Source organism: Daldinia caldariorum (assembly GCF_022478825.1).
Source record: "Daldinia caldariorum strain CBS 122874 unplaced genomic scaffold F4812scaffold_13, whole genome shotgun sequence".
In the NCBI taxonomy this organism is placed as follows: Eukaryota; Fungi; Ascomycota; class Sordariomycetes; order Xylariales; family Hypoxylaceae; genus Daldinia; species Daldinia caldariorum.
Window position 1 is genome coordinate 429,261 of NW_025953049.1, and position 14,506 is coordinate 443,766.

The following is a 14,506-nucleotide window of genomic DNA, read 5'->3' on the forward strand; positions in this document are numbered from 1 at the left end:
CAGCCGGCCGGTACTAAGAACCTAAAGAGCTGAGCCTCTATTATGCGTAGACGAGATGTCTCAGGAGCCAGAGTCTAGTTTCTTCGCGCATTAGATCAAGATTGCGTCGGCAATTTCTTCTAACACCTTAAGGCTTAAGCGCGCGCTATATGTTACACGGCCGTAATAGCCCGGACAGGTCGCCGATGGCTGGATCCTGCCTTACGCCTGTTTGTTTCTTGAAATATCGATGTAGTCCACGTACCTAGATAAAGTTCTTAGATGTTGCCATCGAGCGAGGATAATAGTTACCAGGTACCTAACCTTATCTACCTCGGGTAGACATGTGAATATCTTTTTAAGGATAATAGCTAAGTCGCTATGAGAAAGGAAATGAGGAAAATCCCATCAAAAGGGAATGTCGAGTTGCATTCGTAGGCAACTACCAACACAATCTCGGGATATGAAATAGGTAACACAACCAAAATAGATCTAGCACGGGAAAGAATCGCGCTTCACCCCTTACCTAGAGTCTAGCGGAGGTAATGGAGAACATGTGAGTGTAACGCTCATTACAAAAACCACCACGGCGGCTAGTCTTCGGTTTCTGTTGGGACGTAAAAGTGCACATTACCCCTGACGCTTTAATACGATCCGCAATCCCAAGTTTTCCGTACATCCAGCTGCAAGATAACGGCATCCCGACCCTCATCGTGCCGGTTTGGAAGACTTATGCAATCAGCTCCCGGCAGTGACGTACCCGTAATAATTGAAGGCCGATTAATATGCCTTTTTATCTTAGTTGAATCCGTATTATTTAGATACTAGTAGATGGGGTCGTGATCATGTACAATACGCTGCTCTAGGAAGCAGAAAAAGCTCTTTCTTTTGTGACACGTCAATACCTTTTGTCCATGAGTCCAATCCAACCAAAAAAAGAATCACCGTTTAAGACCCACGCCAAATCCCAGCTCGCCGGTCCAGCTCAAGAGACTATCTCTTATAAACACCTTACAAATGGCGAATAGGAAGCATTGTAGGCTAGGGACAGAATCCTTGCTAGGACTAAGTTCTCCGGATGGCTGTTGACTTGCTTGTACTACGAAACCAAAAAAAAAAAATCTTCGATGCCCCCTGAACAGATATACCTCCCAACCGACTCCACAACATCAAAGCTTAATCACAGGGAAAATTCTTCTGAGAATTGCAACAATACGAGCTCATTAATGCCCAGGATGGGTGGCATTGGAAAAATTAGCTGTTTGAAGTAGACTATGCCCAGTGCCATTTCGTTGCGACTCCGTACCGTCCCAAGTCTTGACAGAGTGTCTTCACTCATCATTGGCTTCGACGACGGGGTAGCAGGGTAGAATGTGGCAGAGGAGTACCAAAGTTCGTTTCAACAAGTGGTCTTTGGCGTCCGTATTGCATTGCCATTTGTTGGTTTATCGGCCGAGTCGCTGGTGAAGTTGTGCTGATGCAGGACTTGGGATGATGACCCCCCCTGGATGTTAAATTAGGTGATAGCTGATCTAGAACTGTGTACTTATGACTATGTGAGCTTTCGGCGTCAGAGCGCTCTCCCCGGTGCCCTTACAACAGATACGTACCTAGGCGTTAGACGTAGTCCGATCATCTAGTCGGGAAGGAAGACTTGGGGAGTGCTGTACATAGTAGTAAGTAATCTCGAAAGAACCCCGGAACTAAGCAGCCTAATGCTAATTTCAAAAAAGCAGATATCTTCGTAAATTTACATTACGACTCCTTCCCGCTGCAACCCATTCTACTCATGGCACATCTAAGCTCCCTACCTAAGTAAAGTGTATCCTAGATAGCGTGCCTTGATGATAACAACTGTCTACACGCGGTACCCCCCTTTCCCCATCTCCTATCTTATTGTTTGAAGCAGCGATTGTCTCTTGCACTAAAAAAATATTCTGCCCATCCAAGTTCATCTCATCGACGGAAACGCGAAGCTTAATCGACCAAGAAGTCCAGTCCACAAGTATTACGAGCAACGAAGACCCCTATCATCCGCGGAACATCTACCGTTCCTAGATCAACATCGACGCCCAGCCATCTGATCACAAAAACACCGATCGTGCGAATCGAAAAAAAAAATCTAAATGAGGGGCTCTACTTCGACAACTCTCTTTTATCAAGCCCTTCGTTTCATCTGCCGCCCCCCCCCGCCCCCCCGGAATGAAACAACAACACACTAGTCCTAGGGAACAAAGCGTTAGAGGTACCTATGGCGTTGATAGTTACCTCCTACAGGTAGATCTGGACTTCGTCTACCAACCTCCTTAGGTCGGTAGGTCATGGCGTGATTAACCTGGGTCTATGCGGGATACATGCTTCCTTCAAGTTGCATGAACTTGACAATGGTACCGTAGGTATTATGAAGCAAGGTCGACCCATACATAGCTCTACCCCTTTACTTCGTAGACAGGTAGGTAGAACATAGGATATGCCTTCGCCAGCGGCTTTCGCAGTTAGCTAAGGTACCCGAGGTATGTAAGTAAGAAATTCCTCGTGATACAACGATGTCATTTCTACGCCTTTTGGTCTCACCTCGCGGCACCAACCAAATGAACGATTCTTTCTGCACCCCGCCTGCCTGGCTGTTTACAATCTCACCGTTGTTAAGATGGAATACCTAGGTTAAAGGTACCTAGCTAACAACTGCCGTGTAACTCCTGAAATGGCCCAAGTTCCTCCGCTGTACACGCTACCTACCTCATAGCAAGGTCTTCCAATTCTCAATTAAATAGAAGCCTTTCAAACCGTCTTCATTGGCTATTGTATAGGGGCTTTGTGCCTCCCCCCCCCCCAAAAAAAAAGAAAAAAAAGAAAAAAGGCGTTGTAAAACCGCGTCGCCCAAGAACTAGCTAAGACAATGTCTAAGGCCGGAATTAGATATACCCTTCATAATCTTAGACATAATCATAGGGAGCATAGTGTAGGCATTCTGTTCCTTGAGAGTAAATTTATGCCCTCGTTGCCCCAAAGTTTCAATAGAGCACTTGGTGTAGGTAATATGCGGGCGAACCCCATGCGATGGATGCACAAGTATCTGCTGTGCTTATTATGGATTCGGGCGTATATGGCAATGGCTATAATCACATGAAATTGGCTACTTTTGCTTTCCGATAGGTACCTAGGTAATCTATGGTGCAAGGTGCCTTATGTATATTATAAATAAACGTAAATCGATTCTCAGGGTATTCTTTGTAGCGCCCACTCCAACTCCTTTCCTATCCCAGTATACGACGACTACCTTAGGCAGGTAGGAATTATCAACTTATTCATAACATCCTCATAGCTAGACGACTATATTACAACACTTTACAAGGTCTATGCCACAATTTTCAATGGTCGCAATTCTCGCATACCTTGTGTTGGCAGTCGGCGTTGATGCATTGTCTGTTCGATACAGGCATGAGATCACCGCATTCGCACTGCAAGTAAATTAGACTACTAGTCACAGACAGGACAAGGGGAGGGGACACCACATACACACACAATTAATATCATCTCAGTACGCTGGGAAGCGACTAGGTCCAAATCATTGCCCCTTTTTCTCTTGTGATTTGAAACTTCAGTGCGTGGCTTCTCAGCTTCGCTACTGCTCTGTGTATCGGGGTTGTTTGACGAAGAAGCAGACTCCGAAGATACGATGCTATCATCTTCTGAATAGTTAGCTCATAGCTTAATAACTCCAAAACGAAAAGGATAATTACCAAGGCTTATCCAGTGGCTGATATCTCTTTTCGTCTGGTTATTGCGACCCTGGAAATGATCATCGATATGGTTGTATCGTGCTATCCGAGCTTCTCCACCTTCAATTACATGCTGGCAGAATCCACACCAAAACCGAGTCTCAGAATTCCTCCCTATGCGACATGTCTCAAGCTTACGGTCTAAATATTCCTGTGCCTCGATATTGTGCGATGCACTAAGATGTTGTTTGAACAGGTCCCATCGGGAAAAGTTCTTCCCACAGGGCTCGGTAGGATTGTCCGCCTGCTTTTCATCACATATCCAGTGCTCCAGCATAACATGCTGACTGTTTTCATGACGTTTCCAGTCGTTCTTGCTACCAAAAGTCTTCTTGCAGTCTTTGAATGTACATCCATACGGTTTCAAATGCCGTTTTTCGTGTTTTCTAGAGGAGGGTTAGTTTGAATATATAGTCCAAAAGGAGAATGAGGCGAAAGCTAGAGAACAAATATATCCGATACCTTAATTCACAACGCCGACCAAATGGCTTTTTGCACTGAGGACAAACATGAGTTTGGGGGGCAATATCATTAGCCGCCTCCTGCCTGGCCATATCTGTTTCTTGGGAGTCATCCTTCTTCCGCCCAAATTTTTGAACTGCATCAAGCATACCCTTGTTTTGGATCAGCTCAAGTACCTTCAATAAAAGTTCGGGGTTCTTGTCTTGGATCTGCTCAAGTATCTTCAAAAAAAATTCGGGGTTCTTGTCTTGGATCAGCTCAAATATCTTCGATACGAATTCAGGGTCCTCGAGATTTGGCTTTTGTTGTCCACGATCCTTGGGTTCAGCGGAGACATCGCTTTTCTCGCTATCATCCATCAGCCTTTCCGGCTGTACGTTAGGCTCAAGGCTTCCAAGAGTTAGTTCGCTAGGACGAGCCCGAGGTTCGTCCGGCGCATCAGCCTGCTGGTGACTTAAAGTACTTGAGTCGTCAACCAATTCAGGACCCAAGATTTCAGGATGGAAGGTAGGTTCATCTTCCCTCAACTGCATAGCCTTTGTGGGTTCTAAGTCGCCGAGAGATGGACCAGGTTGGGAAGAAAGCGGACTGGGCATTTCCGTTTGGGTTTCAAATGGAGCGTCCTTGCCCTTCAAAAGTACTACTTGTGCTGTATTGCCATTATATTCATCTGGGCGGTCCTCGTTAAGCTCTATAACCGATGAGGCTCCCTCCACTTGAACTTCATTTGGTCCTTCTGGTGGGGTTGTGTCGTCGGATTTGTCAATGGCTCGGCCTTGAGACGATTCCCAGTTATCAGAGATATCGTTGCCATATATATCGGGAAATATATTTGACATGTTAATTTCGGAAGCTGCAGTATTCGGAGCTACGCTCGAAGTATCCTTAGGTAGAGCTTCTGGTCTAACAAAACAATTAGAACCCATCCCAAGCTTTTGTGTTCAATGATTCTATACCTGCACTTATACTGATCTAAGTCTTCATCTTTTAACAACTCAACTTTGTGAACACGCTTCATGTGGGCTCGGAAGTTGTCAGCACGAGGCCAGATTTTATCTTTATTCGCGCAAGGGCCGACCTGGCACCGGTAACGATCACCAACTGCGTCCTCTCCCGGGTGCAGGCTTCGTTTGTGTCTATCAAGATCGTTGGGAGTACTGAAGCCTTCACGGCGAGTACAGCCTTTCACAATGCACTTGAAAGGCTTATCATGTCTTTGTTTGTGCTTCCTAGTAATGGGATTTCAGTGCATATTCTATAGGGATTTAAAAACAGAAAAGAGGCCTAGGTGCTGAGTCTTACTTGAATTCAGACTTCGTCTTCGATACTTTACCGCATATCTCGCAGACCTTGCCCCCGTCGGGGGTGGCTTGGAGAGCAATGGCTGATTGGGGGGATGTCGACGGTGGTTGTGATTGAGACCAAGGAGTTTCTGCACTTATTCTGGACGCTATATCCTGGCTATGAGAAAGAAAGTTCGCATCACCTAACAGCTCTTGATTTCGATCAATGGGCTCGTTATAGACAGAGCTATTAGCAACGCTATGCTTAGCAGCATGGCTCCCGCCATATCCCGAATCAGAAGGTATTCCTGCGGGCGGGACTGTATCACATTCAGATGGATTATCCCGGTACAGGCCATAGAGCGGAAATTGAACATTCCGCAGGTTTCTTAGGAGAGATGAATTCCTAATATTGCCCGGGGAGGGCATCAATCCGGCAGGCGTCCAAGGACCATCATTCCTATGATACCATAAGGCCAGGCGGTTCTCAATCCTCCCGGGTGCAAAAGAGTCGGCCGGTTGCCGGCCAGTGGATAACGCTGCTATATTCACGGCCATGCGTTCCAAAAATCCATCCGGATGTTGGCCAAAATCAAGGGACACCATCCTAGCAGCTTGGACATGTCTTTCCATTGGAGTGTCCAAAGATTCAGGGGAATTCAAGGCTCCTTGGTCCGTCATCTTGAAGGGTATATATATGAGGTATGAGGACCTCTAGAACCGGTAGAGCTCCTTATGAAGAATATACAAATAAAAAGATGCCGAGAAAATGAAAAGGCGGAGCTCGTGTTAGCATACGAGTGTCAAGTCCTTCCAGGTAACGGCGCATATGGCGATCCGGAGCTAATGCGTCTGCGGTCTTAAATGATAAATCCTCCGAGGGACTTAATTATGAAGTAAGATTCAGATCTGGTTAATAATGCCCGGCAATAGGAAATATGTTCTCCATGTGATTTCACAGTAAGGGCTGCCTGGCTCTAGAAATGTAAGCATGCGGCTAAGCCAAGGCTTTCGCGCTCCTCAGCAGTGCGCGCGAATACCAAAGAATTGGTACCGGGGAAATCTGAGTACTATCAACGACTAACTAATAAGAGGAAATAGAACAACTGGTCGACGCCAAAAAGGGTAGGATCCTATATTTATATTCCTGGAACCTCGGGAGATTTGGTATCTGGTTTAAAAAATCCAAGACGGTTGGAGCTTAACTGATGTTCAGCAAACCAAATGTCCCGAGGCTTTGGCCGCTTGGGAAATGAGATTAGATTCAATTTTGGTAATCGCGGAAAGCTGGGCTAAAAGGTCGCAAGAGGGAAAAGAGAAAGGCGCTGAGAAAGGCGCTGAGAAAGGCGCGCAAACCCTTTGTCGATGGATGCGCCCGATGTCTAATTTAATAGTTGGTAGATAAAGATATGAGATGAAAGGAACGGAGATTGATGGAAAGGAAAATGAGAAGGTGGTGCGAAGCGAAGTAGGTAATATGAGGTGTAAGGCAACCTTACTCATATGTCATGTCCTTACCGAAATCTGTGGTACCGCCCCGAAAAGGAACCAAGTAGAAAAGTGAGGCGGACAAATGCATACATTTATTATTGCAATTGTAGACTGATACCTAACACCAGTGTACATGTATTACACTGATTGTGCTGAGTAAGGTAGATACCTATAAAGATACTAACTTTGTTCGCTTAATTCTGCTGGCTACGCAGGTATTTTCCTACATTCAATGTATTGTATTGTATTGTACAGCCACGGCCTTGTAAGTTGTCCTGCCTCTAGTCCTGCCTAAAGTCTTCTAAGGCTCCAAGGTTCTAGGCTCCAATGTACCTGAATTTCGGTGTACATGAGATTCGTGGTGTGGCTCCTATGGATCAGCTGCCTCTGAACAAGTGAGCACTGTGGCTAACACGTACCTAACCTAATTGGACAACACAATGTACAGTACAATACGTAAGTAGCGTACTCCGGTCTCCAGTCTCCAGTCTCCAAGATTCCAATTTATTTCCAGGCTACATGTAACGAACCCCATCCAAGTTATTTCAACATACAATATTAATAGGTAGAGTTATTGAGCCGCATTACTTAGTTGACCATTCACCACTAAGGAGTTAATGACATCTTAATATTCATATCAGGTACCTTAAGTACCTGTCCGTTATATATATTTTACTCATTACCTCTCCCATCACAGGCAATACTTACCCTTCGCAATAAGAATGCCTACTAGGTACGTACAATAGTACGCACGTATATAAAACGATGTCGGATCATTGCAGTAACGGCTACCTGGAAGTCTGAAGTTACCGGCCAGGCTTGTACAACGAAGCTATCAGTTATCCGATTCATCTTCGATCATACATAAGTTCTCTTGATCCCGTAGTTCCCCGGCGTGGCTTAATTCGTGCTAGATGCCATCGCTTCCGAGATCGTAATCTCGGTAGCGATCCGTTGCCGTACTTGAACGTACGTGTAGTAAATGGACTCATCTTCAGAACCCTCCCCCCAGATTATATGCCAAGATATAGTGGTTTGTTTGCTACAGTCTAACGCCGGGCCGCGCCGTAGTGGCCAACATTAGCGCCATATACCCATGGAGGTCCCGTCCAAAAGAGGTCTCGAGGCTTGACTCGTAGTGTAACGTCCAAGATCCCGAGCAATCCACCCGGCTGCAGTGCAGCTACTAGCCGTTTGCCAGGTCGTAGGGTTTCCGGATATTGTCATAATCGACGGCAGCAGACAGCTCGAAGCCAAGATCCTAAGATGGACGGATAAACGTGCCCCCTATCGTCTGTCTAGCAGTCTCTTTTCTCAAGCGTGAAGTTTCTGATAGAAATTCGTGTCGACCTCATCTTCTAGCTTTAATAGCTAAACTCATGGGAAAGTTTAATACTAGTTATCGCCGGTAATCTCCTAATATACAGGCCAAAGCGACTACAAGACTCTAGTTATAATATTAAATGCTGACCTAACTTTTTCTAGACGCAAGCAGTACCACACAATCTTGCTTTGACGTGTCGATCTTAAAGCAAAGAGAAATATGACAGATCAGAGTTACCGGGGCTTGATAATAAATAACAATAACGTCTATGTGAACAACCTATATGACTAATGCGAGTTTCCTCCTGTGGAGGCAACCTGCGTGAAATTCGGGCAGCTCAGATCTCGTCGTCGCAATTACAAGGGATCTTTCTCAGAGGCCACCATGATGTGTTTGCCCCTAGTCCTTGAGTTACTAAAATGGTTGGATGTCTTTTGGAAGAGAGCAAACATGACACCTATAAAGGAAAACTGCTGTCTCATAGTCCAAGGCTATGGGATTGACTATTATCATTTTCCGTTCGTTTGAAACTACAACAATATTACAATATTCTTTAGGTTAGGTACGAATGGAACGCTTCATTTGCAGGACCGCTTATTTAACTCTACGTAGCCTCACTCCTATATATTCACAGAAAAGTCCGACTTGAGTGAGTGCATTCTATCATCTCAAGGATATTTTTCTAGCATAGGAGGTAACTAACAACGACGCGTCGACTAACCCTCCAGAATCCACTTTCAAGCTGCAGACATGTGCGATTATGACGAATTCTTATTCGAATGCCAACACTCTGTCTGCCGGTTAAAATCTTACTGCCACTTTGCGCGTAACGACCCGAATCACATATGTATGGGGGTTAAGAAGCTTCGAGACTCATGGCTTCAGTCGGGACAGCTTTGCGAAGAATGCATTAGAAGCGGAAAGCGCTTCGTAGACGGAAGGATATGGGTCCCCTCGCAACGGCCACGGTGAACCTACACTGCAGCAAGGAAGATGGCCCAGATTACGCACGACGTTATCGCACGTCGGGGAGTTTTTGTATAACGTTATAGGAATAATGAGGAACGACCACCACGATCTAGAAAAAAGGGAACGGCTGCTCAAACGCGGTTCTGAGAGGGGTGCTATTTTAATCGCTTAGGTAGAGGATGAAGTGAGTCCGGAGATTTAGTATGTTGCTTACGAACCGTTACGAACTTTTGGCGAAGTGTTTCGAAAGGAGGGACAGCCATGCAGAGACAACTGTCTGTGAGACGTTTCTATACCATTGGGGACTTGCTTGCGAACTTGTCTTCCATTCATGTCTTTGGAAGCCGGTCTGAACAGTACAATGCATGAGAGGTATTCTAGGACTCAGTAACGTTCAAGATACAGGCATCAGGTTGCGAGGTGGATGTAACCGTGATATCCAATCGAAGTGTTTACAACCCCTTCCTAGCGAACTATTATCTGCTGTGTTCTTCCACCACGCGAACAGTAGCGATAATGCTACTTCAACCAGTAGTTGCCTAAGCATATCAAAGTCTTAATATTCAGGATTTCTGAAGACAAAATCTCAACAAGACTGACAAGACAGAAATCCGTACCAGTAGAGACCTTCGACCGGCCAAAAGAACATTCCCGACAGGAAATCATATTTTAGGTATTCTCCTGATCGGATATTAACCCTGTTGTAACTCTCTTGTTTCTATGGATCCATAGAGCGCATGATCATTGTAGCAGCATCTCAAAAATCTCGACATTAAGTAGGTCCAGGAGCAACTCCAACATCACCTTACCTACCTGGTACCTACCTAGGTACCTACCTCCTAATTAGGAGAATGTGCAGATGACGGAATGAACCCTGCTCGGATTGCATGTTGACACATTAAAAGCTTCTGCTGGGTGTGGACTATATCAGCATATACAAATATATGACTCAGGAAACAGATCCCAAGAATCTCTTAGTCTATTTGATGCGACTTACTTCAAAGGCAAAGTATTGCCTTCGATGAGAGAAGTCTAGGAGGTGGTTGGGGATCAGATCATAACAACATGAAAAACTCAGTAATTTGCCTTTATTTCATAGCTTCCTTTGTCTTTTTATCTGAAATAACAAGGTGCCAAAAATGCTAGAGAATAGGGCTGTTGAATTTACACAAGATGTCGTGTCTGCCTCCACCCCTTCTTCTACCTAGGTAGGTACCTAGACAGTACCGTTTCCTTCGTGCGACAGGCGCAAGTCTGCGCTTAAGAGTCTAGAACACATCTCTAGTTTCGTTAATTTTAGGAGCTTACCGGCCTCAGCGAGTCGATACATACATGAAATCTAAAGTAACTACATACCTGGTAGGTAAATGATTACTTTCACTCCGAAGTTAGCATCATTACCGTATTCCTAGATAAGGAGGAGCTTGATGTCTTCTAAGAAAGTTCTCGTAGGTATATTAGTCAATGTAACACAAAAGAAACGTGCCCGTGTTGGATTGAGTCAGTCAAATAAAGGCTAGTTGACGCTCTATTACTACAACTTCGTGCTGAACCCCCTCGAGAATTCTTGCGTCTTCCGATGGCCCTACTCGAGGTTTGTTGCGCCTTGAACAACACCAACGACATTATAACGATTCGAGAAGAAAGTGTTCCAGTCATCAAGGGTTTGCTTTTCCTTTTCATTCAGATCCTGCCATTCGGGCTTTACATCTTCTGGTTTTGTCGATGTCTTCGCTAACGCACGCGAGGCATCCTTTCCGGCAAAGACTGAACTAGTTAGCAAACATGCCACCTTTAGGTCATGCTATACAGGTGGCTTGGTAAGGCTGCAGCTCAACGTGGGACATAGGTGGTCGCCAGTTAATAGCCAGTGGGCAGCAAACAAGAGAAGACAAGCCTGCTACAAGTGTGTTGAAATCGGAGTTACACGCTGTGTGGCGTAGCTCTGGCATTACGGAACGAGATATTGTCACATACCATGATAAGAGCCCCCCTCTCGGTATGCCTTATTTGCACTGACATCGTAGACCTTGCCCTAGTAGTCTCATGTGAGATGATGTAACCTTGAGCAACAATACAAAACGGGCTGGTTCAAAGAGATCAAGACGTAGTGTTTTATAACGAGTATACATACTTTGATTGCCACATAAGCCTTCTGTCCCTCAGTGCCTAAGTTGAATATTAGCTGTAAGATCTCTATCTATACCTTAGGTTTGACAGCTAACCCACCGTCTGCTTTTGCTAGCTCTTCGGGAGAGATAGGGTCGTCCTTAGGAGGATCCAGGTTTACAGGAACCTTGGGTTCAAACTTGCCCGCCATTGCTTTAAAATTTGATAGCTAAATGGAGAGGACTCTATCGATGTTTGAGGCTAGAATGCGATCAATTACCGCAGATCCTTGATTATAGAAAGTGAGAAATCAATACTAAGAGGAGGGATTATTGGGATTGACTACACAGATGAAATGCGATGGAATGCGACGAGGAGCTCAATGTCGCAATTGGCCAATGCGCACTTATTAAACGTTTGCAGCCGAGGCACTTGTACCCATGTATCTCTTGCCATAGTACCTGGCGTAGCCAGTTCCTTGACAGCCAGACAGCCCGAGTGCCTGACTATTTGGCCGACAGCCAGCTGGTAGTATACGTCATCGGCTAGGTGATGTACTATGTATCATGTGGGAAGGAAACCTTACTCCAGTTAAAAAAATTATTACGTTACGGCAACACGAATATTTTAAACCGTACAATACATCAATAAGTCTGGAAGTGTAATATATCTACCTAGGTACCTTACACATGATGAAATGTGATTAACATATTGAAGCTATTGAATTTATATTTCCAATGGCAGCCTCTTATAAGGCCTGATCAACGAGAGAGATATAGATTGAATAAAACTTCAATCGACTTCCTATTATTCGGACTCTAGCGACTAATATTATAGTTGACAATTCGCCATGTTATCTGCATCGCGCACTCCTATCATAGCGCCTGCGCGCAGGTGCTTTTTCCATGCGCGATCTTCTCACCAGAAACGAATCGTGGAGTCTACTTCACTCGGAATACAATTACAGCGAGCCGGCATTTGCCCCTCCGAGGCGGCTCTAATTCGCAGTTTCCAGCAACGGCGACACCAGTCGTCTTCTCCGAATAAACCGAATTCCCAGCCCCCCCCCGTGCCAGACGCGAAGCTTCTCCTTCGCGCTCTGAGACAGAGTTTGAGTCTTCGTCCTCTAGTCAGCGCATTAAGGGGCCAAAGCCTTGGTTCCTTATATCGCCAAAGCCCGGAAGAGCTTGTTATCGCCATTATTCTGTAAGGGCCTCCTTGATATAACCTTGTTTGGATCACGCATATAACTAATGCTGTGGGCTTGTGTCAAGACTATGCGGCGTCGCCGGCATATCTGTCTACGTAATTTACGCATATTTCAATTACTTCCAATCCAAGCAGTTTACCCGATTCCCCCCGCCGATCGCGAAGTCTCTTCGTCGTGCGTTGTATTACAGCAACTATTCGCCAGACCCACCATTAGCCCTCAAGTACTACAAACGCGCGTTGGAACAATGTTCGCAACTTGGCCTTGACCCCTTCTCCGACGAAGTCATGGGGATTAAAATACAACTTGCCGCCTGGCTCGAAAAGATTGGTAGCTACAAGAATTCTATCGATGTGTTGGAGTCTCTCGTCAGAGACTGCAAAAGATGGCTTGAAGTACTGGATAAAAGCGTCCAAGACGGACTTGTTGACAGTTCTGGGAAGTTAGTTGGCTCTGCAAGTCCGCCGCCCCCGGCAGCACAAGAGACAGCACAAGAGGATACCGAGAAGAAGGAACCTGATACGAAGCCAGAGAATCTATGGGGCAAGCGAACGAGGATACTGGGGAAATTAGTTGGAATCAGTGTTAAGCTCGGGGAACTTTATTCCGACGAGCATGTTCTTCAAGGCGATTCCGCTGGCCAGCATTTAGTCTGGGCTGTTGAGACCGTTTTAAAAGAATTACAGAGGCGACAGTCTGAGGGTGTAAAAGAGGGCGAAGGCGATTGGATGACTCCAGAGCAAATCGGCGGCGCGCTCGAAGGTATGATAATCTTTATCGCCTTTTTGTACCATCTTAGCATGCCACATAGGATATCAACTGACCAAAACCAGCATTGGGAAATCATTACGAGTCCAAGTCCCAACACTATCTCGCAGCACCGCTCTTCCTGCAGGCAGTGTCACTTTCGCCCCAAAATAGCTGCCATACTGCCGTTCTAAGTAAGTGCAAACAAGACATACGCTACCGTTCCCTATTTTTTGCTTTACTTTACTGTTGTCAGCAAATATTGCTTTCTAGCTAACCAGGAGTTTTGCAAAAGTGAACAACCTAGCTATTTCTTTAGCACAGCAACCCGTTCAGACGCCAACGGAGACCGACCAGACTACTCAGGGCAGCGCATCCAACGTGACTACCCGTCCCACGCGATCTACTCTCTTAGCCAGTGCCCGCGCCTGGGCCTTGAAGGCTCAAGAGATGGCGCAGAAAGTACAAGGTGAAGACAGAACTGAAGAATGCGACGAAGCTTGTGCCGTGGCACTCTGCAATCTTGGAGATATCGCGGCCATGGCTGGTGATGCTGAGGAAGCCAGGCGTAGGTTTGAGGAGAGTCTAAGTTTAAGCAAAAGAATTGCGTTTGACCCCGGTGTCGCGCAAGCCCAGGATGGCCTTCGACGGTTATCTTAGGCGCGGTAACGCCAACCGGATCTACGTAGTCTAATATTTCACCACTCAACGAAGCTCTCGGTTTTTTTTGAGGCCGAGATCCCCCACAGCAAAGCTAATGGCAAAGCCAAGGAATGAGGTTATGGTAGATGCTACCAATGGGGGTTGTTTGCATAGCCAAATTAGGACACAGAATTTCCTACTACGACTGCGTAAAATATGGTTGGGACGAGAGTCGATGGCAAAATGGTTCCCAAACAACTTCAGTATTGAGTGATCTTCCGCAAATCGCTGCACTGCCGTGACGAATGCCGCAGCAAGTGAGTAGGACTCACTCACATAGTCGTAAGAGATCTACCACATAGCTTATCCCCGTATATGACAGTTACGGCGGACGCTAAGACGTGAACATAGATCCAAGCCCGATATTCGGAGATTCTTCATGCACCCTAGATGGCATCATTTTCACCATTCAAAATCGGCTACACCTACGGCAACGGGGCGGAAGCGG

The 14,506-nt window shown here is 45.8% G+C and overlaps 4 protein-coding genes across 4 annotated transcripts; 2 read left to right on the forward strand and 2 right to left on the reverse strand.

Moving 5' to 3' along the window:
- Positions 1–3,284: 3,284 nt before the first annotated feature.
- On the reverse strand, positions 3,285–6,452 carry F4812DRAFT_93419 (uncharacterized protein). The gene is made up of 5 exons (XM_047939551.1): positions 5,526–6,452; positions 5,180–5,452; positions 4,224–5,126; positions 3,723–4,147; positions 3,285–3,671 (listed from the first exon to the last, which is right to left on the reverse strand). The coding sequence occupies exons 1-5, from the start codon at positions 6,185–6,187 to the stop codon at positions 3,460–3,462; spliced, it is 2,475 nt and encodes an 824-aa protein (XP_047788331.1). The 5' UTR covers positions 6,188–6,452; the 3' UTR covers positions 3,285–3,459.
- A 2,571-nt stretch (positions 6,453–9,023) lies between these two features.
- On the forward strand, positions 9,024–9,754 carry F4812DRAFT_435583 (uncharacterized protein). The gene has a single exon (XM_047934775.1). The coding sequence runs from the start codon at positions 9,072–9,074 to the stop codon at positions 9,291–9,293; it is 222 nt and encodes a 73-aa protein (XP_047788332.1). The 5' UTR covers positions 9,024–9,071; the 3' UTR covers positions 9,294–9,754.
- A 583-nt stretch (positions 9,755–10,337) lies between these two features.
- On the reverse strand, positions 10,338–11,783 carry F4812DRAFT_435584 (cytochrome b5). Its single transcript, XM_047934776.1, has 5 exons — positions 11,520–11,783; positions 11,425–11,459; positions 11,268–11,325; positions 10,647–11,057; positions 10,338–10,571 (listed from the first exon to the last, which is right to left on the reverse strand). The coding sequence occupies exons 1-4, from the start codon at positions 11,608–11,610 to the stop codon at positions 10,876–10,878; spliced, it is 366 nt and encodes a 121-aa protein (XP_047788333.1). The 5' UTR covers positions 11,611–11,783; the 3' UTR covers positions 10,338–10,571; positions 10,647–10,875.
- A 228-nt stretch (positions 11,784–12,011) lies between these two features.
- On the forward strand, positions 12,012–14,284 carry F4812DRAFT_93601 (TPR domain-containing protein). Its single transcript, XM_047939554.1, has 4 exons — positions 12,012–12,605; positions 12,674–13,371; positions 13,443–13,550; positions 13,652–14,284. The coding sequence occupies exons 1-4, from the start codon at positions 12,250–12,252 to the stop codon at positions 14,014–14,016; spliced, it is 1,527 nt and encodes a 508-aa protein (XP_047788334.1). The 5' UTR covers positions 12,012–12,249; the 3' UTR covers positions 14,017–14,284.
- The last annotated feature ends 222 nt before the right edge of the window (positions 14,285–14,506 follow it).